The following is a 26,027-nucleotide window of genomic DNA, read 5'->3' on the forward strand; positions in this document are numbered from 1 at the left end:
CTAAGAGGCCGCGGGAGAAGAGGAGGAGGAGGAGGAGGAGGAGGAGAAGAAGAACAAGAAGAACAAGAAGAACAAGAACAAGAAGAACAAGAAGAAGAACAAGAACAAGACGAAGAAGAACAAGAAGAAGAAGAAGAAGAAGAGGCCTTCATCACAGCGTGACGCCGTGTTGATCAAACCTCCATGAGACGTCGGTGGCGTCTAGAAGTCATTTTGTTTTATAAAACTTTTTTTTTCATTTGAGCATTTTTTAGTCAATCAAAAAAAAGTCAAAAGTGGCGAGCGTCCATCTGGCTTCGTAAAAAATAAAATGTGGCAATTTTTTTCCACTCAAAGTTACTCGATTAAAAAACTTAAAAGACTAAAAATGTCAGATGAGGAATGGGAGCAGCGTCGCCCCCCCGCTGGGGCTCCACTCGACTTCACTCCTGCTGTTTCTTCCTGAGAGCATAAACGTGTTCACACTGAGCCCACAGGGGGTCATCACAAAGGTCAAAAGGTCGCATGTGGATGGACAATCCACATGCGACCACAAGAGTTTTCCCAGATGCCACCGTTTGGATTGGACCGGCTTCGGTGAGCCGTAACGGGAAAATAAGAGTTATAAGTCTTATAAGTCTTATAAGTCTGATCTCGACCTGCTTGGAGCTCCTGGTGGAGCTCCTCCTCTCCCCAGGTTCTCCTCCATGAAGACGTCGCGTTGATCAGATTTTATCCAACGAATTACTAAAAAAGCTAAATCTACCAGAATGTTTCCAACTTGTTCCACACGAGATTAAAAACAGAAGATGATGTAGATTATATTAAATCCAGGAGAAAATAAGTTTCCTCTTTAGAGAACGCAGTTTTAAGGAGACCAGGTTTAAAATGAAATGCATTGTGGGGGAACATCAGGCTGTGAACTGTCGACCAATCACACGCCAGCGCTCTGACGCCTCGCGGTCCTCGTGTGACGCCGGTTGATTGTAGAGTTTCACAATTAATGAAACACTTTTTATCACCGCAGAAAGGCAACGAGCCACGGAGAGCGTGAACGTCCCTGTCGTTGCCGTGGTAACGCAGACTTCAGGAGGAACGCAACACTGTTGTCATCGAATGAACGGCGTTCAACACGAGGATGAAAACAGATAAACAACAACAAATACGAGTCAGCAGCATCGTTCCCTCTCTCTCTCACTCTTTCTCTCATTCTCACTCTCACTCACTCACTCACTCTCTTTCTCTGTCTCTCTCTCTCTCTCTCTCTCTCTCTCTCTATATATGTATGTATATATGTTCTCCAGTTTCCAATGACAAGCAAGTCAGCTAAATTGTGTGTGTGTATATCGTGTGTGTGTATGTGTGTATGTGTGTGTGTATGTGTGTGTATGTGTGTGTGTGTGTGTGTGTGACAGGTAACATCCCCCAGACACACTGACCAGGATAGCAGGAGGACGGGTTGAACGGTTTATCTATTTTTCTTTTTTTTTCTTTTCATTATTGAATAGCACTTTAACAATAATAATAAAAATAATAAAATAGAAACAGTGGAGACATTTGAGCCGCGTGGTCAACGAGGGAAACACGACCTTTTGATTCTGAAGACGAGACAAGAAAATACAAGCGGAGCACGACAACAATCAATATATATTTCATTTTGAGTTATCAGCATTATCAGCGTCCCTGACCGTTTGGGAAAAGATCTGCTATGAATAAAAAAAAAATAGAATGTAGAATTATATATATATTTCTATATATATATATATTTCAATATATATATTATTATTCTACATTCTATTTTATTTAGATTATTATGTTATAATATAATCGTTTTGAAAAAGATCCACTATATATATGGGAATATTTATGTATATATTATATATAATAATATATATATATATTGAATAATAGTAAATAAATATATATATCTATATTATTATTCTACATTCTATTTTATTTTATTTAGATTATTATTTTATAATATAATTGTTTTGAAAAAGATATACTATATATGTTTATATTTATGTATATATTATATAATATATATGTATATTGAATAATAGTAAATATACATATATATATTTTTTCTTTAATTATTATTATTATTCAACAATATATTTAATTTAATTTTGATTATTATTTTATAATATAATCGTTTTGGTAAAGATCTGGTATATATATATATGTATATATATATATATATATATATATATATTATTCTACAATATATTTAATATGCTTTAGATTATTATTGTATAATATAATCGTCAATCGTTTTGGAAAATATCTGCTATATATATATATATATATATATTTGACAGTGCTGTTGCTTATGAATCTGTCCACATCTCTCAAGAGGAGAGTGAGTTCCACTCCGCTGAACACAGAAATCAGTCTCTCTCATAATCGCTCGGGGCCGTTTCAGACCACACAGAATGATAGGAATCCATTCCCCTGGTTGGGTTACAGATGGATTTTCTTCGCTCGGTCCTTCTCATAAGAAATAACTGAGATATGTTATATGAATTATTAAGAAAATCTTCAGCAGAGATGTACCCGCTGAGCCAATACGGCTTTTACTGAAAACCTATATGAACGTTGTTATGATTATTATTATTATTATTATATTACTATTATCATTTCTACTATTATTATTATTACTGTTATTATTATTATTATTACTATTATTATTATTATTATTATTATTATTGTACATTCAGAAAGAATTTTTGAAATGTGTGCATTTGCTGACCCCCCCCCCCCCCCCCCCCCAAAAAAAGAAAAGAAGTGTTGCAATATAACACAAAATGCTCGTTTGTGTGTGCGCATATTAAATATGGAATAAATGTCCTGCAGTCCATCACAGCTCCCAGTGAGCTCGGCTGAGTCCAGATGGATGCAGCCTGACCTCGTGTGGAGGGTACCGGGCAGAGCAGGAGACAAACACACTAAACCATAGAAACTCTTTCTGCTTTGCTTATTATTTGATGTATCAGAAGGTTGAATTCCACTTGTCTTGCCCTCAGTTTATTATTCTTTAAATTAAAAGTAGGCATCAATTAGACATCTACAGAAGTCTTTCAGACCGTTGACGTTGCATGTGCAGATTTTTTGACGATGCTCATTTTAGTTACATTCATGTAAATGTAAAACATAGGATAAACAACAACAAACAGACAAAATGAAACAACAAAACAAAAAGAAAACGATGTATAAACTAGGGAGTGATCTATTCTATGTTCATTTATTGATTCATGAAAATAAAATCAGTTTTATGAGGTGTTAGGTATGTAAAACATGTTTCCCAATATGTCACAATAATTAGGAACTGTTGCTCTTTTTTGATCTTCCGAATAATAACTGAGACGTGCAATTGGTTATCAAAAACAGCTGTTTATTAATTTCCATTTATTATAAATATAATGTTGAGGATGTGACTGAACAATATGTGTTACACCTTCATCTGTGAGTTGATTTGAATGTGTCTTGGTAAGCTCATCAAAAAAGATGAATATTGAATATGAGCTAAAAACAAGTTACAGAAAAGAAGAAAAAAACATCGGAATATGAGAGTCAAGTGATGCAAACATATTAAAATAAGCTAAAATAATTATAAATAAACTTGTAAAGCCAAAAAAAGGATGAATTTCATGCCATAGTGTTTTATCATATAAAATCCCAATTGGGGATTATAAATGCATTCCACATGAATAGATTGTAAATAAATTATAAATAAATCACTATATTCATTCCATATAACATATTCGAGAGAGCCTCATTGTCATCGTCTCCACCAAGGTTTATATCCTTTATTATAATCTTTATTGCTATTATAAAAGAAAAAAATAGTCAACACAATAACAAATATAGGGTAAATATATTAACATGCTGCATTAAATATATTTTTAGTCAGTAGCAAGCAATGCTTAGAGGAGCATAATGCTGCACTTTTCATTTAAACTTTATATATATATATATATTTATATAGCTGTAAAATAAATAAATAAATCATAGCATCAATTTTCATTTAAACTTTATATATAATTATATAGACACATTTATATTGCTGTAAAATAAAATAAAAATCATAGCATCACTTTTCATTTAAACTTGATATATATTTATATATACACATTTATATAGCTGTAAAATAAATAAAAAATCATAGCGTCACTTTTCATTTAAACTTTATATATAGTTATATATACACATTTATATAGCTGTAAAATAAATAAAAAATCATAGCATCACTTTTCATTTAAACTTTATATATATTTATATATACACATTTATATAGCTGTAAAATAAAATAAAAATCATAGCGTCACTTTTCATTTAAACTTTATATATATGTATATATACACATTTATATAGCTGTAAAAATAAATAAAAATCATAGCATCACTTTTCATTTAAACTTTATATATATTTATATATACACATTTATATGCTGTAAAATACAATTAAAATCATAGCGTCACTTTTCATTTAAACTTTATATATATGTATATATATTATATACACATTTATATAGCTGTAAAATAAAATTAAAATCATCGCGTCACTTTTCATTTTAACTTTATATATATTTATATATCCACATTTATAGAGCTGTAAAATAAAAATCATCGCGTGACTTTTCATTTAAACTTTATATATATTTATATATACACATTTATATAGCTGTAAAATAAAATTAAAATCATCGTGTCACTTTTCATTTCAAATTTATATATATTTATATAGCTGTAAAATGAATTAAAAATCATAAAAAATGGCTGAATGTCACGTGTCTGTCCACTAACCGCCACACAGCACAAGGTTAAACCCACATCCAACGGGGCCCACCATGGCTCGCGCATGTGGGCGGGGGCTCTTGTTGCCATGACGATGACGTCAGCGTTGGTGTCGAGTAACCAAAGGTCAAAATAAAAGACGAGTGAATGTAGAGAAGAAGAAAAAAACGCGAAGGAAACTTAACGCCGGCGGCACGGAACCGGACAGAACTACCGGCGGGGAAGCCGACTCGAACTTCACGAACCACCCGGCGCGGTTCCGGGAGGAATTACCGTGTGTTTCGAGTGTTGTTTTTTCTTCTTCCGGTAAGGAAACGTCAGACAGCAGAAGGTTAGGGTCACAGGGAAGCTAACGCTAAGCTAGCCGTGCGCTAGCTAACAGCTACGCCTAGGTCGTCTGCTCCCGGGACGGTGTTCGCTCCGGCAGCCGCTTGTCCGGGGGGGGTGCAGTCACCGGAAAGTTACTTTACCGGGAAACAAACGCGCTTCCATGCAATAGAGTCGCGTGTCACCTCAGGGTGCAGAGCTATGTGAGTTAGCCCCCCCTTCCCTCCTCCCTGCAGCAGGAGAGGACACAGCAGCTGGCCTGGCAGCTCCCCCAGCTGTGCACCGGGACACGCTCCCGTTACACCGGGACACGACGACGAGGCTGATCAAGGATCCGTACCCGGTTACCGTGACCCGTTAACGAATGTCACCGTTACCCCCGCGTGCTCTCAAAGTAGGTCACCCCCCCCCCCCCCCTACAGCAAGCTAGCGTGTTTTAAAAAAAATCGTACGAAGTTAGTTTTTCTCGAGTCGTGTAATTCGTATAAAACACGTGACGCGCGCGCGTCGGTGAGACTCCGGCAGCGTGCGCGCGCGGGCTTGAATCAATCGCGGTGTCATTGGAAGTCGTCCTCGGCATCAGCTCGTTGAGCTGAGGTCGGTCTGACTTCTCCTCTGCACGGTGTTGGTTGTTGTTGTTTTGTCGGAAAATGCAAGACAATGACGTCATTTTTGACTGGATGACGTCATCATCACGGTCAGATGGACGCGTCAGAAGCCCAGCACAGTGTGGAGCGTTGACCTCCCATGAGGGATATGCATGAAGCGCCCTCAACTTAAAAAAAAAGTATTGTTCCTTCTACATTACTCTGTAAACATTGTGACTTTTTATTGTTGTTGTTGTTGTCAATGGCTGTGATCCGAGGCGACGACATGACAAGGTGGTCCGGGGCTGTAAACATCCCCGACTGGAAGCTGTCTTCATCTGCAGAGCTTTCAGTCCGATGTTTGCTCCCGCCGATCGCCTCCGGCTGCTCCGACACGGCCGAGTCACACAGACGTCATCATCCGTGAGTGTTTTCTAATTCCTAATAATAGTAGTAGTTTGTTATTGGGGGCCTTGTAGGTCACGTTGGTACCCCCCCCCCCCCCCCATATCCTCAATATCTGTTGTTCAGACCCGGTCCATGTAAACATCCTACACTCAGCTGTGATCAAATGCAACGTGAGGCTGAGAGAAGGTTGTTTACTTGGACCGGCTGGAAGAGACACGCGGCGTGAAGCCGAGCCAAGGGCGTCCGCGCCAAGGTCGTACATCGCCGGGGAACACGAGGACGGACGTGCGTTGGAGTCAAAATTACCAATCATTCGTTTCTCACAACCTCTCAAACTTATAGTTTTCTTTTTCTTTCTTTTCTTCTTTGGGACAAATGTGACAAATAAATGTGAATTTGAGGCGTCACCTTGGGCTTTAAGAACTCCTTCAGGTTGACATTAATCGCTGCCCTTTGACTGACGGCCGCCTCGTAGACACACGCTGTCTCTGTGGGACAACCGGCTGGACATGATGTCACCGACAATCTGACGCGCGGAAGGTATGGAAACACCGTTTTATACATAATTAATGTCTTCCAGGACCGGAAGATAAAAGATCCTCTCCTCGGTTTGGTTTCAGTGGATCAGCTGCAGTTCAGCTCCATCAGATTTCCTCTTCCAGCTTTTTCAAGTTGACCTCTAAAACCTGGTTCTAAAAATAGCGGCGCAGCTCGGGCCCAACGGTCTAATTTCTGGATTCATCCGCCAGAGCAGGTGCGTTAGTGAAGAGGTTATTTTTACAGTCATCTGTGGCGTCTCATGTGCTGCTATCTTACCTGTGAACGGTGTTGTTCATGTACTTATTATATACTATGTTTAAGTTTTGTCCAGCTGAAAGACAATTTAACATTTCATGTTTTGCCCAGATGTTGTTTTTAAATTAATAAAACTGAGCATTTCACAACCTGAAGCCTGAATATATTTCTATCTGTGGGACTTTTTAAGTACTATATACCAATTATATGTTAATTCATGAAATGTTTCCTTAAAATATTATTATAACATAATCCTACATGTGTTGGGAAGGGGAACATTACTTTTATTTTGTACATTTACAAACTACAGATCTGGGGGTGCCTATATATTAATTATATATATATTATTTAATTGTATATAAATATATATTTATAAATGAATTATATTTATATATATTTATTTGAAGTGTTTTGGACACAAAAGTAAATTGTCACATCATTTTTTTTTAAGGAATATTAATTGTTTTTTCATTTCTGCATCATTTGCTGAATTTATCCATGTAAGTTATGTTCAACAAGCTGAAGTTTTGATTTTCAACATGCAGTCTAAGTGCAATGCTATAAATTCACCACTAGATGTCAGACTTGTGCTTCTATTAGCTCAGCAGTGAAATGTTTTAAACTCTGCCATTAAAAACAACTTCCATCTCCTCATCTCAAGCCTCCTCTGTAGATATACAGCACAATGCACGAGCCCATCTTAACTCGTCTTCAGTCAAGTGTTGCATCAACTATTCTACTCAGAGGAGGCGGAGCTTAATCACAATTAAATATGTATTTTCTTTCCATCAGAGGTTTGTTCCTCACTTCCCTTCACTCAGTTACTGATCGACTTGTATGAGATCAGATTAGAAAATGTTATTCTTCACCAAAAAGTCATGCGGACGACAACAGGTGTTGGAAATAAAATGTATTTTTACAATCAACACTCGAGATAATGTAAGTCACTTTCAAACGACACGGTAGTAAAACATGTAAACTATACTTTGACATATCTTTTTTCACCCCTTTACTTAAGATTTAATTAAACTATTTTTTTCTCCTTTACAAAATGTACCAAAAGGAAGCTCTTGGGGGAGGTAAAGACAAGAATAAATATTACATTAAAAAAAAAAAAACAGACCCTCTAAAAAAAAAGAAAAAGCAAACTGGTTTGAATTGTGAACAAACACTAAACTTGTTTACAATCTTCATCTTTGGATAGAGACGGTTTTTTGCAGCTCTGATTGTAACGAGTGAGATTAAAGGTTCTTAATTAGTTAATCAATGAACCAACGAGCCAATCAAACCAGTGACGCTCGTTTGAGGCTCCAAACCACATGTCTCATCTCTAAAGACATGCGTCTGTCTTTTCAACAGTTTATACAGTTGTGACAACTGATCTAAAATAAAAAATATTTTTATCTTTTACAACTTATAAAGATAATTAAGATATCTCTCAAAGAAATAAAAATATTTATAAAGATGAAAGTATTAGCGATTTTTCCCGCTCCTATGTTTGTGTTTTAATAAAATAAATATTAATTTTTACCTCACGTTTTCAAATGTCTCTTTCTTAAGAGGGAAGACAACCAGTAAAGAAACCGTTTATACAACTAGTTACACAAAAACAAAAACTCTTTAAAAATAAATAAAAGATAAACTACCATTGGTCTTTAATTCACATTGTAGTCTATTAAATACAAAATACATGTAGAACTTTTCGCATATGACTGGTTTTAGCCCCGATCCTAAATATAATAAATCACAAATGCCTCTCACTCGTGTTATCTCAATCCCGGAACAAAGGGATCATTTAAAAAGCGAAAGACTTGATAAACCACCGAAGAGAATCCATCTGGAACGGAAACGGATAAGAGCTTATTTCCAAATCTGATGCGCTGGTTGGACACGTATCACGATTAGGGATGAGAATTGATAAGATTTTAACGATTCCGATGCCTTATCGATTCGATTCTTTTATCGATTAGGCAATGGGTAAAAAAAAAGAGCACAAACGGGTTTATTTACATGAATTTTCTTTTCTATAATGCTGCACACACCATATACAGTATGTATACATATTTAAAAAAAATTAAATAACCAAAAACATTTATAAATATTCCTCTTGAACTTAAAATAAAACTTACATAACTTAAATAAAATGTATTCTGTTTAATTTAAACATGTTCCTAGAAATTACTGTCCAAACGTGAAGTGATCAATAATGGGACCAATGCTGGAGCTAAAATGTATGCTTCAAACGAAGGGACAGAAGATAACTTGATCGACTCCACACAATAAAGGCAAATGGCTTCACACAGTGAGTGGTTGTGATCACTTTTGAGGAGTTTACCTTGGACCAGTGGTCCCCAAACTCCGGCCCGCCTCCACATGTGGCCCCGCCCCCTGAACAATACCAGAGACGCGTTCCGATTTATTATTTTTGTCACCTGGCCCGCTGCCGTTGAGATTGCAGTGAGACGCGGAGAAAATGTGGAGTGGTGCTCTTCGCAATAAAACATCTTTGATGGACGTGTCGCATCTCGGCCAATCAGCGTTCAGATGTCCACAGCGTTTGGGAAGTTAGGTTAGCTTGAATGTTAGTCCGCTACATCTGCTGCTGTCACGCTGCACGGTGTAGCGATGCTAACAAAGTACCCGTTTGTTAAACACGATGTGATTTAGCATATTTTTAGTATCGATACTTCATTAAAAGAGCGATCAGAGCGCACGCGCTGCTCCGCTCCGTTAAATGCTGTCTGCACGCGCAGCGAGTGGCGCTTTCAGCGCTCAGCCGTAATGCGCGCACACAGGTGAGCGCTCTCTCACCTCACACGAGCACTTTTTGTCGTGTGAAATAGAGCCAAACTTTAGAACGCCTCTGGCTAGTTGCCATGTTTGCTGCAGTCTGAAGAAGAAACTAAAAAAGTTTGCGCATGTGCAACGCCACAGAGGACCGTTAGCAGAACCGTTAAATAATTTGGCTGACGATCCCAAACAATCGGTTCACTGGGAACCGTTTCTAAAACAGAACCGGTTCTCGATGCCCATCCCTAATCACGATGCGTTGTTTTCGGTACGATTCGGAAGGTAGCCTACCAAGGAAACCGCTTTGGGGCGTCTCCATAAAAGCGGGACACTGACATAATGTCGATCCGACACCGAAAACCAAATCGTTTGAAATCAAAACTCTGTAATTCGTTCCTCGTCAATTCGGCTTCAAGCCGTGTGGATAAGAGGCGTGGCCTTGGCGGGCGTGAGCGAGTGGTTGGCATTGCGCTCTGGTCGTGGGGAATGACTCCGGATGGGAGCGCCTGCGAGTTGATTTGACGACTGGCGCTTGTTGACGAATCACATCCTTCTATAAATGGGCTGATACCCACATACAGGCACGTGCACAGGTAGAGCCCTAGTGGTGCTCAAGCTCCGCCCCTTCGCCCTGGATGAGGGCAATACGTGGCTGGCATGACGACCCATTAGCCAATCAGAGCGCTTGTACTATTGTTGCTATAAAATAATTCATCTTCATTCATAAAGAAAATGTAAGCTAGCGGTCTGATGCTGCCCAGAGGAGACGCAGGTCGAGGATGTATTGCATCATCAGTGTATTGATGCTAATGCTTCAACTCTGTCAGAATTTTATTTTGGCATTGGGTGCCCTTTTTTTGGTTTTGAGCACCTGCCCCCCAAAATGTCTGTGCACGTGCCTGCCCACATATCCTTACATATTTAAACTAGAACGGGCACTCGGTAGAGCGCATACCTTCGCATATCACAAGATTGGGCATTGAATTATGAACATGTTGGCATTAGTTGCATGCCAATTGGATAGAAATTGACCGTGCTATGGTAAAAAGAAGAGTGACCTTTTCATGACCTTGACCTTTGACCCGATCGATCCCAAAATCTAATCAAATGGTCCCCGGATAAGAACCAATCATCCCACCAAATTTCATGCGATTCGGTTAAATACTTTTTTAGTTATGCGAGTAACACGCATACAAATAAATAAATGGCGATCAAAACATAACCTTCCACATTTTCAATGCGAAGGTAATAAAATAAAAATGGTTTTAGAAAATGACCGCACTCCTTTTGCCTGACGACGTTCACCAGAAGCTGATCATCCGTGTCACGTGGTAGAGATGAGAGATTTGAAGGGTGTGTGGTTTGGAGAGAGAGAGAGAGAAGTTATGTGTGATGGATTGGACGTAACACTCTGCTGCTGCTCCTGTGTCTCTCTCTCCTACACAACCCCGAATTCAGGCTGAGTTTCCGCATCGGTTCCTTGGCACGAGGCCCAGGAAAGGACTGGACGGACGGGTCTGACTCGCTGGGGCGGCGATACTCTTCGGCCCCGCCGAACCCGTACGGCAAGAAAGGCGAACTGCCAACACCGCAGAGAGCTCGTCAGCTTGGGCTGTTCAAAAAAACACACACACCTTGGTTTGAATTGTTCCACCTGTCGGCACGCCGGAGCCGTCTGAGGCGGCTCACCTCTCGACGGCCTGCGCACAGATGTGACGGAGGCCCGGTGGGGGGCGGGACCCCTCTGGTGGGTCGCCCAGAGTCTGGTGTCAGGCCGACGGGGCCGTCGGTGGGGTTACTAAACCCGGTAAAAACATCTCTCCCAAGAGGAAACAGGCGATTCAAGCTGCGCCGACAGGGTGAGCTTCTTCCACCATTTGATAGAAAGATAGAAAGTGGCTCCCAAACTACTCGGAAAGATAATATCACGGGAATATATGGCGGACAGTGAAATGTACATAGCAACAAGTAACACATACTTAGGAAGACTGTAAGAAAAAAGGCTCACACTTAAATTATTAAAAACATTTAATGAGGACCAGTACACGTCACCATTATCCCGACCTGTTCCATGAAACATGAATACATTCAACAAATGTTTTCACCTATAACTTAAGTTATAAGATTATTATCACAATCATGAAGGCACTTCTTCAGTTGGCTTTACTATATATATATATATACACATTATATATGTATATATATATACATATATATAAGTATATACATAATATATATATACATTATATAAGTATATGTATATTATATACATGTATATATATATATTACATATACATAAAATATATATATGTATATATATAATATGTATACATATATATATATGTGTATATATACATATATACATAATATATATATATACATATTATATATGTATATATATTGTAGGAGCGCGGGAATGAACGATATGGACAAAGTCACTTTCTTTGGCTGCACACACTGTGGCCGTTTATTTCCTCACACCAAACATTTCAGCCGTGACACTGACACCTGCGACCAGGTTATGTTTGCCTGCCACATGTTGAACATCTGTGGTGAATTCGGAGATGAAGGAGAGCTGGCGCTGCTGGCGGCCTGACCGTGGTTCAGCCGTCTTACGCATAGCGAATGTCAATGGCTTGTGATCCACAAAAGCTGTGAACTGTCGAGCCTCTAGCAGAAACCGGAAATGTCGAATGGCAAGATACAGGCCGAGGAGCTCCCGATCAAAAGTGCTGTACTTTCTCTCGTTTGGACGCAGCTGTCGACTAAAAAAAGCAACTGGCTGCCATGCCCCTTTCACCCACTGCTCATACACGGCGCCCACTGCAAAATCTGAAGCGTCAGTGGTAATGGCGATCGGAGCCTTGGGTGCAGGATGTGCCTGGTCCCTCTCCTCTGTCCAGTCAACCGCTTGTTTGACAGTCTTGCCTTTCAGGGCTTCGAAAAGGGGTCGCATTAACTGTGCTGCCCGGGGGATGAATCGATGGTAAAAGTTGACCATTCCTAAAAACTCCTGCAGTGCCTTCACTGTGAGCGGGCGCTGAAAGTTAGCCACCGCGTCCACCTTCGCTGGAAGGGGAACGGCCCCGTCTTTAGTGATGCGATGTCCAAGGAAGTCAATGGTTGTCAACCCAAACTGACACTTAGCTGGGTTGACGATCAACCCGTGTCGGTTGAGCCGAGCAAACAATATCCGCAGGTGAGACATGTGCTCTGCCCTCGATGAACTGGCAACCAGGTCCATAAGCACAGTGTCCATGAGGCGCTGGAAAGTCTGTGCTGCATTTTTGAGGCCAAACGGCATCCTCAAAAATTCAAAGAGGCCGAAAGGTGTGATCAGTGCCGTCTTGGGAATATCCAGAGGTTGAACGGGCACTTGATGATAACCCCGAACCAGGTCGACCTTAGAAAACACCACGCGACCGGACAAATGGGCAGAAAAATCCTGGATGTGCGGAACTGGGTAGCGGTCCGGGATCGTTGCATCGTTGAGCCGGCGATAATCCCCACACGGACGCCACCCACCTCCAGGCTTCGGTGCAATGTGCAGGGGTGACGCCCACGGGCCGTTGGAGCGGCGAATGATGCCCAGGCGCTCCATGTTGTCAAACTCTGTCTTGGCGATGATGAGCTTTGCCGGGTCCAGGCGCCGGGCCCGGGCATGTACCGCTGGGCCAGTGGTCGAGATGTAATGATCTACCCCATGTTTGACCGTGGAGGATGAGAAGGTGGGTAGTGTGAGGTCCGGGAACTCAGCCAGCAACCGAAGAAACTCATCCGCAGCTGAGAGGCGAGCCAGCCTGGGTGCCTCTGCTCCCCCGAGTGTGCACGGGTAAGAGAAGAAAGTCAAAGCATGAATCAGGCGGCGGCCCTTGACGTCTACCAACAGTCCATAGGCACACAGGAAATCCGCACCAAGTAAGGGCATATTAATCCTAGCCGTCACAAAGTCCCAGCGGAAATGCTGCCCCCTGAAACACAGCTGTACGCTCCGTGTCCCAAATGTGTGGATGGAGCTGCCGTTTGCGGCTTCAAGGGGGGGAGGGGGGGGGGGCCATGTCCGTCTGTCAGCATGTCCACCTGTGATGCCGGCATGACGCTGATCTGCTCGCCCGTATCGCACAGAAGACGCCGCCCGGAGACGTCGTCCTGGATGAACAGCAGCCTGCCCGCTCGGCCGACGCTCATGGCAGCTACTGAGCGCCGGCCCCGGCATTTCCCTTCTTGCTGTAACTGCATGGCGAGCGGCACCGTGTCGCCCTCGGTCCAAACCGTGCGTGGTAATAACACAAGCCGGCGGTTCCCCGTCGTTGACTTGCTGCCGCGACCACCGCCGTCTCCGCTGGTAGCCATGTAGCTTGCGCCGGCTTCTGCACGGCCGCGCAGTGTTGTTGTCCGGCAAGAAAAAACGTATCGGCCTCCTCGGCCAACTCCCGACAATCCTTAATCCTGGAATTGGCCAAAGCTGACCGCACCTGCAAAGGCAGCTGCTGTAGAAACAGTTCCATGAATAAAAACTCGGGCTGGTGTCTTTCGAGGAGAGCCAGCATCTTGTCCATAAGCTCCGCCGGCTTGCTGTCGCCGAGGCCGTTCAGTGAGCGGCCGGCGAGCCCGCTCGGTGTCCGGCAGTCCAAACGCCTTCAGCAAGTGTTCTTTCAAAGTGGCGTACTTGTCGCTGAACGGGGGGTTCTCGAGGATGCTCACCACTCGGCCCGTAGTCGAACTGCCGAGCGCTGCCACGACATAATAATATTTCGTCGAGTCTGCGGTAATGTCTCTGAGTGCGAACTGCGCTTCAGCTTGAGCAAACCAGACCGATGCATGCGCCTCCCAAAACTCCGGCTGCTTAAGCGAAACTGCGTGCGTCGTCATGTTCGTCTCTGGATCCGTCCAGTAGAGCCAGGGTCACCAATGTAGGAGCGCGGGAATGAACGAGATGGACAAAGTCACTTTCTTTGGCTGCACACACTGTGGCCGTTTATTTCCTCACACCAAACATTTCACCCGTAACACTGACACCTCATGACCTTTAAACCCCTCGACGCCACCCCGTTGCCCTGGTTACGCTCCCAGCTCTTAAAGGGACCCAGTCACGTATCGTGCACACCAACCTACTAGTATTGTGAATTATGTGCTCCCAACAGAGTCCCCTACAATATAATATATATATATAATATATATATAGATGTATATATATTATGTATTCATATATCCACATGTTCCCCATCACAAACAAATTGAACTCTTTTTATCCCCCATATGACTAATTAAACCAGACTTTCCATCTAGAGGTCAATTTATGGGTCACACAATACGTACACAAAATATTTACAAGATTTTATCAACCCCCAAAATATCCATATTAATCCTCACCCTCGATTTAAACTCCCTATAAATATAGTAAATTATAAATCCATCTTTTTACTGAAATAAACACAGCAACACATATCTTCCCCCTACCCACTTCCTCCCGTTGGTATTTCCTGGATCTATGAATGGGTTCTAGGGTCCCGGGAAGTATTTTGTCCAAACAAAATACAGTTACAGGTCTGTTATATATAAAAAATATATACACACACACCCTCACACACAATCTACTGTGCTTCCTTGGGTCCTTCTTCACACCACACCTCACACTACTGAAAGCCAGTTTATTTGGGGACATTTAAACGCGGTGAAACGGCGTCGCCATCGTTTCTCGAAGCTGCCGATGCTCTGTCCATTGTCACCGGCTTCCTTGTTCACATTTCTCCATTTAAGTTAATTCAGCACCAATGACAAGCAAAGAACAAAGAAAGATACACAGGAGGCAGCATAAACCGTTTAAATTAGTATGGGTCGAAATCTATAATTACACATTTGACACTGTCCTCTGTCTTGGGACCTCAAACGTTACATGGGCGTGGACGTTGTCACCGGACCAGTTTGGGTGGCGAGGTGAAGGACATCCACAGGATGAGTCACCTCCACTCTACATGTAGCCACAGGTCCCTCTCAACTAGATCATGGATGGTTTATCACTTTGGTTTTATTCTTGGAATATAGAGGAGTGAGTCCGGAGACAGAAGTCTCTTGATGGCGTCTTAGTCTTTATTAGCTCTGGAGGTGAGAGAGATCACCACCCCTTATAAAACTTGATTATTTGATTCTGATCAAGCTCGTCGATCATTGCGTACTCAACACTTCCAGGATGCCCTCCAGTTCTTATCTTCGTGTTCCTGAGACCTTCCCAGTAATGACTCCAGTTCCCATCATTGTCTGCTCCGTAGCCGAACACATGGACCTGGGAAGACGAAGGAGAAACACATTGAGAAACAGAAAATGTGGTAAAAGCGTTCCTTAAATCTCTCTACATGACACAAGATTACATGATTTCCCCCTGCGTCATCATTAGAATCCAAAATAAAAACCTACCTCGTCACAAATATGCATAGCAAGAACCAAAGCCAAAAAGCCAGTGGATGGATAATGGCCTTTCCTCTTCAGAAACACTTCATGAACATATTTCATAAAAACTGGATTTAGGACCAGCATCTGTTAGGAATCAGAATTAGATTCAGATCATATTATTATTATAACCTTTTGAGCCAAGAGAGTTCATTGACAAAAGCATTCAGACGAATACTCACCAAGTCCTTGTTGGCCTTGAATCGTCTGATTTTATGTGGGCTGTTGAAATTAGCATAAAAAATGTCACACAACATCAAATGAGGCCTCTGGCATTCATGAAGTTAGCCTGTACGCATCATCTCTCTCTTCCGGTGAGCGTACTGCATCTCTTCAGCTAGCGACGGCTTCCTTCTCTTCCTCCTCCCTCTTGCTCAGTGTGTCACACGTAGAGCTATTCCTCTGCCTCCCTTAATTATATAGGTACATGCAATAAGTGTAGTTAATTTGCTAGGTGTGAGTGGGTTAGATAATCGAAGTTCGTTAGTTAGTTAGCCCGCCCTCGCTAATAGTCGGTGTGGGCCAACCAGACGTAGCTCCTGCTAGCTGTTCCGTGGCAGACAATGACTAAACAGAAGCTCAGTGTGCACCACCAACCTGGCTGGATGCCCTGGTGTATATTTGGATGGCTTTTCTCCATCAACCTCGACCAACTGTCTTCAACGGTTTCTACTTCTAACCCGTCTACCTGTCTCTTGGACCCCGTCTACCTGTCTCTAGGACCCCGTCTACCTGTCTCTTGGACCCCATCTATCTGTCTCTTGGACCCCATCTACCTGTCTCTTGGACCCCGTCTACCTGTCTCTTGGACCCCATCTATCTGTCTCTTAGACCCTGTCTACCTGTCTCTTAGACCTCGTCTACCTGTCTCTTGGACCCCATCTATCTGTCTCTTAGACCCCGTCTACCTGTCTCTTGGACCCCATCTATCTGTCTCTTGGACCCCATCTACCTGTCTCTTGGACCCCGTCTACCTGTCTCTTGGACCCCATCTATCTGTCTCTTAGACCCTGTCTACCTGTCTCTTAGACCTCGTCTACCTGTCTCTTGGACCCCATCTATCTGTCTCTTGGACCCCGTCTACCTGTCTCTTGGACACCATCTACCTGTCTCTTGGACCCCATCTATCTGTCTCTTGGACCCCGTCTACCTGTCTCTTGGACCCCGTCTACCTGTCTCTTAGACCTCGTCTACCTGTCTCTTGGACCCCATCTATCTGTCTCTTGGACCCCGTCTACCTGTCTCTTGGACCCCGTCTACCTGTCTCTTAGACCTCGTCTACCTGTCTCTTGGACCCCATCTATCTGTCTCTTGGACCCCATCTACCTGTCTCTTGGACACCATCTACCTGTCTCTTGGACCCCATCTACCTGTCTCTTGGACCCCGTCTACCTGTCTCTTGGACCCCATCTACCTGTCTCTTGGACCCCGTCTACCTGTCTCTTGGACCCCGTCTACCTGTGTCTTGGACCCCGTCTACCTGTGTCTTGGACCCCGTCTACCTGTGTCTTGGACCCCGTCTACCTGTGTCTTGGACCCCGTCTACCTGTCTCTTGAACCCCGTCTACCTGTGTCTTGGACCCCGTCTACCTGTGTCTTGGACCCCGTCTACCTGTGTCTTGGACCCCGTCTACCTGTGTCTTGGACCCCGTCTACCTGTCTCTTGGACCCCGTCTACCTGTCTCTTGGACCCCATCTATCTGTCTCTTGGACCCCGTCTACCTGTCTCTTAGACCTCGTCTACCTGTCTCTTGGACCCCATCTACCTGTCTCTTGGACCCCATCTATCTGTCTCTTGGACCCCGTCTACCTGTCTCTTGGACCCCATCTACCTGTCTCTTGGACCCCGTCTACCTGTCTCTTAGACCTCGTCTACCTGTCTCTTGGACCCCATCTATCTGTCTCTTGGACCCCATCTACCTGTCTCTTGGACACCATCTACCTGTCTCTTGGACCCCATCTACCTGTCTCTTGGACCCCGTCTACCTGTATCTTGGACCCCGTCTACCTGTCTCTTGGACCCCGTCTACCTGTGTCTTGGACCCCGTCTACCTGTGTCTTGGACCCCGTCTACCTGTGTCTTGGACCCCGTCTACCTGTCTCTTGAACCCCGTCTACCTGTGTCTTGGACCCCGTCTACCTGTGTCTTGGACCCCGTCTACCTGTGTCTTGGACCCCGTCTACCTGTGTCTTGGACCCCGTCTACCTGTCTCTTGGACCCCGTCTACCTGTCTCTTGGACCCCGTCTACCTGTCTCTTAGACCCCGTCTACCTGTGTCTTGGACCCCGTCTACCTGTCCCTTGGACCCTGTCTACCTGTCTCTTAGACCCTGTCTACCTGTCTCTTGGACCCCGTCTACCTGTCTCTTAGACCCCGTCTACCTGTCTCTTGGACCCCGTCTACCTGTCTCTTGGACCCCGTCTACCTGTCTCTTGGACCCCATCCCGACGAGGCTGCTTAAAGACGTTTTGCCTTTAATTGGCAGCTCTCTATTAGATATTATCAATGTGTCTCTGCTAACAGGCCACGTACCACACTCCTTCAAGGTGGCTGTTATTAAACCTCTCCTGAAGAAGCCCACTCTGGATCCAGAGGTGTTGGCTAACTACAGACCGATCTCTAACCTCCCCTTCCTCTCCAAGATCCTTGAGAAAGTGGTCGCAAATCAGTTGTGCGACTTTCTACATCATAATAGTTTATTTGAGGAGTTTCAGTCAGGATTTAGAAAACACCACAGCACCGAGACGGCACTGGTGAAAATTACAAATGACCTCTTAATGGCAGCAGATAAAGGACTCCTCTCTGTCCTGGTCTTGTTAGACCTTAGTGCTGCATTCGACACCATTGACCATGACATCCTGTTACAGAGACTGGAGCAGTCGATTGGCATTTCAGGCACGGCACTAATTTGGTTTAAATCCTATTTATCAGATCGATCTCAATTTGTATTTGTAAACGATGACGCCTCGATAACCACCAACATTAATCACGGAGTTCCACAAGGTTCTGTGCTTGGACCAATTTTATTTACCTTATACATGCTTCCTTTGGGCAATATTATCAGGAAACACTCCATAAACTGTCATTGCTATGCAGATGATACTCAACTATATCTATCGATAAAACCAGAGGAGAGCAACCAACTCACTAGACTTCAAGCATGTCTTAAAGACATAAAGACATGGATGACCTGCAACTTCTTGATGTTAAACTCTGAAAATGAATATGACTACTCACGTTGATGTGTTGAGGGCCTTCGTAATCCACACAAAATCCCGTATTTTATATGGAAAATACACAAGATGTGTGGTGTCATCTAAATTCACAGCGCTCTCTGGATATAAGACATGATGAGTTGTTCTGGTCCCAACATCTTCTTCATAGCCGTGGGTAAGACCTCTGTTCATTCTAAGAAGTACAAAGGGATATATTTCACATGTTAAAAGTCTTTTTCAGGACATTTTCACTTTTAGTTTCTGACTTTGAGGAAAAACACATTCATGCTTGTCCCGCTGTCTCAATCCACGTACCTTATGACGTAGTCCTGGAAATCTATGATAGGTCCGTAATGTGATCCCACTACATTAGCAGAATTCCCCACCACAGCACAAGTCCTGCAGCGGTTGGTGCTCGCTGGTTCAAGTTCAGCGTTTTTTGGGAACATCTTAAACATCTTGCTCACGGCCTCTTTGAAGGCACTAAAGGTTGGATTTTTAGACTGTAGGCGCTGTCAGGAACACACACATTGCTTACATCAGACCACAGGAATTGTACTAAATGAACAAATTATCCCAAAAGTGATTGTGTGTGTGTGTGCGTCCCTAAAGTCGTGCCAGAGTGAGTGCTTGAGTGAGTGAGTAACTTCATGTCCGTCCAAAGCTCATCTCCCATCTTACATTAAACTGTTGTGGTGGCTGGGGCGCGGTTAGACTCAGCTGCTGTCTATTATTTGGGGTTTCCAGTTATGGCGGCATGCTCAAGGACGTCTGTTAGTTGTGGGGACTCACACGTTTGTTTCCTGCTGACATTGTCTTCCTGCTGTCTCCTCTATCACTACTATGACGCGGTCCCGGGCGGGTATGAGACCACCCTGACATCTTCAACCTGCCACCATCCCAGGTTGTAGTCCCCCGTATCTTCCGATCCTCCATCATCAAACCAGTCCCCATAAGACCGGACACACCCACCCTAAAGGACTTCAGGCCAGTGGCACTCACACCAGTCGCCATGAAGTGCCTCGAAAGACTAGTCCTCACCCACATCAACCACACGGTCCCGGACAATGTGGACCCCTCCAGTCGGCCGACCGCTCCAACCGATGAGTGGACAACCCGGTAGCCATAGCTCTACACCACACTCTGCAACACCGGGGAAGCCGCAGAACTTGTGCCAGGATGCTCTTCCTGGACTACAGTTCTGCCTTTAACACCAACCGCCCGGGCAAACTGATCCAGAAGCTGACAGACCTCGGCGACCCGACTCCCACCTGCAACTGGATTCTGGACTTTCTGATAGAAAGACCCCAGGATGGGTGTCTACCGAGCTCACAGTCAGCACAGGACCCCTCATGGCGGCTGCCTGAGCCCCAAACTCTTCACCCTGTACACCCAGGACTGTGTCTCCACCCAGGACAACACCATCCTCATCAAATACGCAGATGATGCCACCATCCTGGGGTTCATCAAGGGAGACGAGTCAGACTACAGGACCCTGGTGAACAACTTCCTGGTCTAGGTAGAGGAGAACGACCTCATCCTCAACACGGACGAGACCAGAGAGATACAACTGGACTTCAGATGTGTAAACGCAACCCAACATCACCTCAGCTCGTCTATCATGTGCAATATGGGAAATATTCTAATCTGGGAAAATGTGAAATATTCTAATCTGTGCCAAATCCCCACATAACCTTCCTCCACCTCTCAAAATGTGCAATATACCCACATAACTCCCCCCTTTCCCCTCTTTTCTTTCGGCAAGCTAGGAACAGCACTCAGCACTAGCCGTGTTATTCACATGTGCCCTTTCCTGTTGAGAACCTGTTTTTAAAACTGTATTTAATACTGTATATACTACCACCGTATGTGTTTTTATGTTTACCTTCGTATTGAAAATGCGGAAGGTCATGTTTTGATCGCCGTGTATTTATTTATTTATTTGTATGCGTGTTACTCGCATAACTCAAAAAGTATTCAACCGAATCGCATGAAATTGGGTGGGATGATTGGTTATTATCCGGGGACCATTTGATTAGATTTTGGGATCAATCGGGTCAAAGGTCAAGGTCATGAAAAGGTCAACATCTTCTTTTTACCATAGCGCGGTCAATTTCTATCCAATTGGCATGCAACTAATGCCAACATGTTCATAATTCAATGCCCAATCTTGTGATATGTGAAGGTATGCGCTCTACCGAGTGCCCGTTCTAGTTTATAGTGTGTTTTTACCCCTCTTGACTCGGAGAGCCCTGCACAATAATTACAATGTGTCTGGACTGTTGGTTTTGGCACAAATGGCAAATAAATAATAATAATAATTCGGACTTCTATAGCGCTTTTCTAAATACCCAAAGATGCTTTACAGGGAACAAGAGACAGACAGAACAAACAAAAAGATAGCAGACAAGACGAATAAACAGTAAGGTGAAGAAAGGAAAACAAACTGGGGAAGCTGTATGACCAGTGGCGGTGTGTCCATAGAGGGCGCTAGGGCACCGCCCCTCTTAAAATGTTGAGATGGAAAAAAAAATACATCCTGTCAAAAACATTATATACCAAATCATTTAAATAGTAAATATACCGTGTTGATGCGCTAAATGTGTGTGGGAGACTGTCAGCCTGTCAACAACCACTTAAGTTAAATGAGACATAAATAATATATCGCCACTCATCCTCACGGAGAGAAGCCCCGCCCCATTTTCTGGGCGCCGGCCCAACGTGTGTGTGCGGCAGCGAGCAAACATTTCACGGTCGTTTCGGCAAGGACGGCTTCTCATTGGAGGATGAAACGTGAATCTTGGGGCGCAAACATTTGCGCCCTGGCCAATGACATTGTTTTATTATTTCACGTGACTGGACTATTCGGATAATCAGAGACCGGTATCGTTCCCTCAGCCAGAGAGCTCCACGGAGCTACGGGAGCAGGTTGCTAACGGAGCTGTCAGCTGGAGCTCAGTGAGTAATGCTGTTTAGTTTCCCCTGTCTGTTGTTCCAAAGGGACTGAAACTCTCTGGACTACAACGGGGGGAGGGATCTAAAGAGCTGCAGACGAGTGTAAACCACAAATCTTGCCGCAGTTATCTAGCTCAGAGCATGGAGCTAACTCGCTAACAGCATGAAGCTAACCCTGTTTGCAGAGCAGAGCAGCAGAAGGAGACCGAACTGGCATCGAAACACAACGAAGAAGTTCTGAAAAACAGACACATTCCCTCCAGAATAATGTTAACAGGCTGGTTCCAGACATGATTGACTTTAACCAGAGAGTTGTTGAGAAGTTTGACCACTTTAAAGAGAGGAGGCTACTTGTCTTTACAGTAGTGGGTCTGCTCTGTCACCCAATGTAACATGTGATCTCTTTCTGACTCTATTCTGCTCTGAACCTCTTTCATGTGAGGGTGAAACTCTTTTATTTTGCAAACCTCTGAAACCCAATTCAAGATTCAAGATTCAAGATTTTTTTATTTGTCACATACACACACAAGGTGTGCAGTGAAATGAAAGTGGCAATGCTCAGCAGGAATGTGCAAGGGCAACAAGTACACACTATTTACAATTAAAAAAAACACAATATTTACAGTACAATATTTACACTAAGTGTGTGTGTGTCTGTGTGTATGTGTGTGCCTAAGAGGGGCAGTTGTGTGGGTCTATCCCATGTTCCTTAAAGCTGCTCTGAACCTCTCATGCCCAAAGTTACAGTGTGTTGATAGTTGTTATTGGACCGTGTTGAGCACGCTGTGTTCTTGAAATAAAGCTTTGTGTTCTACAATATTTTACTCAAAACCTCTTTCTTCTCATTGTTGAGTGCTATTTAAACCGCGTCGCCCAACTGCTCCCCTCCCAAAAAAAATTCACCAGCCGCCACTGTGTATGAGTCGTATCGGGGTAAGGGATTAGCAGGTGAAAGCAATTTGGAAGAGGTGTGTTTTGTGGGCTTGCTTAAATAACGGTAGGGTGGGAGCCTGACAGATGTGGATGGGGAGAGCGTTCCAGAGGGGGGGTGCAGCTGCCGAGAAGGCGCGGTCACCCCAGGTCCGGCGCTTGGTCCTGATGATCTTCAGAGTGTTTGTGCCGGCGGACCTGAGGCAACGGGTTGGAGCGTGGAGGGGGAGGAGTCAGAAAGATAGGGAGGGTCCATGTGGTTTAGGGCTTTGTCGGTGATCAGTAGAACTTGAAGTCTATCCTGTACTTGACCGGGAGCCAGTGGAGGTGGTGGAGGACCGGGGTGATGTGTTCAAAGCGTCTGGTGGAGGTGAGCAGGCGGGCGGCAGAGTTCTGGACACATTGACATTTATTGATGATTTTGTTGGGGGAGCCGTAGAGGAGCTGCTGCAGTAATCAAGTCTTGATGTTATGAGGGCGTGGATGAGGACCTTGAATAACGAGAGTTACTTGCCCAGAACATGTGCCAGAACACGGGCGGCCCAGTGGTGTCGAGGGTAAGCCTGTCCACCACACATGTTGAATGTGATCGTATTTAACCACTTACCTTCCACCAGTTGAAGTTTTCCTCTGACAGATTGTGGTGGATCGAATAAAACGGTTCGGCAAATTTGCCGAAGTGCTCCTTGAACGGCTCGTCGCCGGATAAACACCGGTCGCAAGAACAGGGTTTATCTTTTTGAGGCCGGAGGTACGATTTGATTTCTGCTCTCCGAAACACGCAGAGGCTCGTCACACACAGCAGGAGAATTAACACGCCCACTTTCGCTTTCATCTTGGTGTGACGGCAGGGAAGCGATCTGCGGACAAAGGACATGTTGACAAGAGATGAGAGAGTTCCATCAGCGATGGAACGACAGGAAGTAGATTTACTCAGTTTGTGATATACTTATTACACGACTCCTGACGTGGTGAAAAGGGCCCAACAACGCCTGTATTTCCTTAGGCGACTGAGGAAATTCAACATGGCCCCCCGCATCCTCAGATCATTCTACACCAGTACCATCGAGAGTGTTCTGACAGGTTGCATCACCGTCTGGTATGGGAACTGCACCGCCCTGGAGCGTAGGGCACTACAGAGGGTGGTGCGGTCGGCACAGTACATCGTTGGAGGTGAGCTTCCCTCCATCCTGGACATATACACCAAGCGGTGCGTGGCCAGGGCCAAACGGATGATGAAAGACAATAACCACTCCGGCCACAAACTGTTCACCCTTCTACCGTCAGGCAGGCGATACCGCAGTATCAAGTGCCGCACAAACAGACAGCTTCTTCAGTCAGGCCATCAGGCTGCTGAACAAGGACTGAGACCCTCATTAACACTATACACCAGAACATATTCTGTGAATATCTATGGCCATGGTGTATATTTTATTACATTGTTTATATATATATATATTGTATATATATATTGTATGTATATACATATATATATATATTGTCTCAAAAAAGTGTATATTTTATTACATTGTTTTATATATATATATTGTCATGATGTATATTCTATTACATTGTTTTATATATATATTGTTAATACTTTCTTCTTTTTTGTGTGTGGATATTGTATAGTTTATTCTCATTCCTATTCTTTTTTTAGTCTGCTACTGCTGTCGGGTGTTTTGCACATAAGAATTTCACAAACCGATTATACTTGTATAAAAGGGGATGTGACAATAAAAACTTGAAACTTGAAACTTGAAACTTGAAACATCTGACAAGATAAATCACATGAGAAGATAAGCGGTCTGGGCATGTGTCCAGGAAGAGACTTCTTTCATTCTTCTAACTGTTGGCTGGTGACGTCACGCTAATGGAGGAGGAACTGGTTTTGTCTGTATTTCTTGATTTTTTGTTTTGTTTACTGTTCCCCAACAATGTTGAAACACCCGTCACCCGTGACAACGATGGATCGGAGCATTCATATTAAAAAAGCAAAATATGATACGCAAATGTTCCCATTTTTAACCAACTTCTGTCGTGATGTGAATATATCTGGTGCTTCGATAAATAATTTCAAATGTTGTAAAAAATATATATACTTAATGGTGTCACCGATACAATGACGTTTTCGTTTAATGATAGCATCACGTGTATTGTTGAAGAAATTACCCCCAAAAAAACAGACAAAATACATGAAATGTAAAGAGTATTAAAAGGAAGGAGATTTTTGTTGTTGCAAATAATCTGAGTGAAAAGATTTATTATTCTTACCTGAAGCAGCTCCAGGTCATCCTCGCCGCCCTTTGCTGGAGAATAAACTCCAGTGGACTAAACACAAGTTAAAAAGAGTTCCTCGTATGTAGAAACTGTCGTGGAAGATGTTCCTCCGTCGGTCGGAAGAAGAGAAATGAAGTCTGTTGTATTCCTGGCCAGGAGGAGAATTCCCTCACAGCTCTCTTTACCTCGGCCTCCTTCAGACGGTCGAAAACACGAGCGTTGATCTCAATGAAATGACAGCTGAAGGAGAAGTCCTGTGTCCCGCAGCCTGAAAGGTCAGCTCCTGATCTCGATGAGGCCCCTGAGAACTGGTCTCTGCTCCTCCACTACCCCCCCGCTGGGGAAAGCCATGAGCTGTAAGACGGCAGGCGGCTCCTCCCCTTATCGGCCCAGATCACTCTCCCAACACACGACTGATCACCTGAGCTCTACTTCCACATATGTGACCATTACAACACACACACACACACACACACACACACACACACACAGCTCATCCCATCATTATGACGAAATTGGA

The 26,027-nt window shown here is 43.7% G+C and overlaps 1 protein-coding gene and 1 long non-coding RNA gene across 2 annotated transcripts; one reads left to right on the forward strand and one right to left on the reverse strand.

Annotated features, from left to right (window-relative positions):
• The first annotated feature begins 4,704 nt into the window (after positions 1-4,704).
• Positions 4,705-7,546, forward strand: LOC130204380 (uncharacterized). Its single transcript, XR_008833652.1, has 3 exons — positions 4,705-5,081; positions 5,968-6,112; positions 6,499-7,546. It is a non-coding gene; the product is annotated as an uncharacterized LOC130204380 (long non-coding RNA).
• A 7,085-nt stretch (positions 7,547-14,631) lies between these two features.
• Positions 14,632-25,876, reverse strand: LOC130203211 (CMP-N-acetylneuraminate-beta-galactosamide-alpha-2,3-sialyltransferase 1-like). The gene is made up of 7 exons (XM_056429184.1): positions 25,502-25,876; positions 23,838-24,090; positions 19,661-19,857; positions 19,368-19,538; positions 16,312-16,351; positions 16,097-16,216; positions 14,632-15,965 (listed from the first exon to the last, which is right to left on the reverse strand). Exons 1-7 carry the CDS (start codon positions 25,519-25,521, stop codon positions 15,798-15,800), a joined length of 969 nt encoding a protein of 322 aa, XP_056285159.1. The 5' UTR covers positions 25,522-25,876; the 3' UTR covers positions 14,632-15,797.
• Between the last annotated feature and the right edge of the window lie 151 nt (positions 25,877-26,027).

This window comes from Pseudoliparis swirei, chromosome 1 (assembly GCF_029220125.1).
Source record: "Pseudoliparis swirei isolate HS2019 ecotype Mariana Trench chromosome 1, NWPU_hadal_v1, whole genome shotgun sequence".
In the NCBI taxonomy this organism is placed as follows: Eukaryota; Metazoa; Chordata; class Actinopteri; order Perciformes; family Liparidae; genus Pseudoliparis; species Pseudoliparis swirei.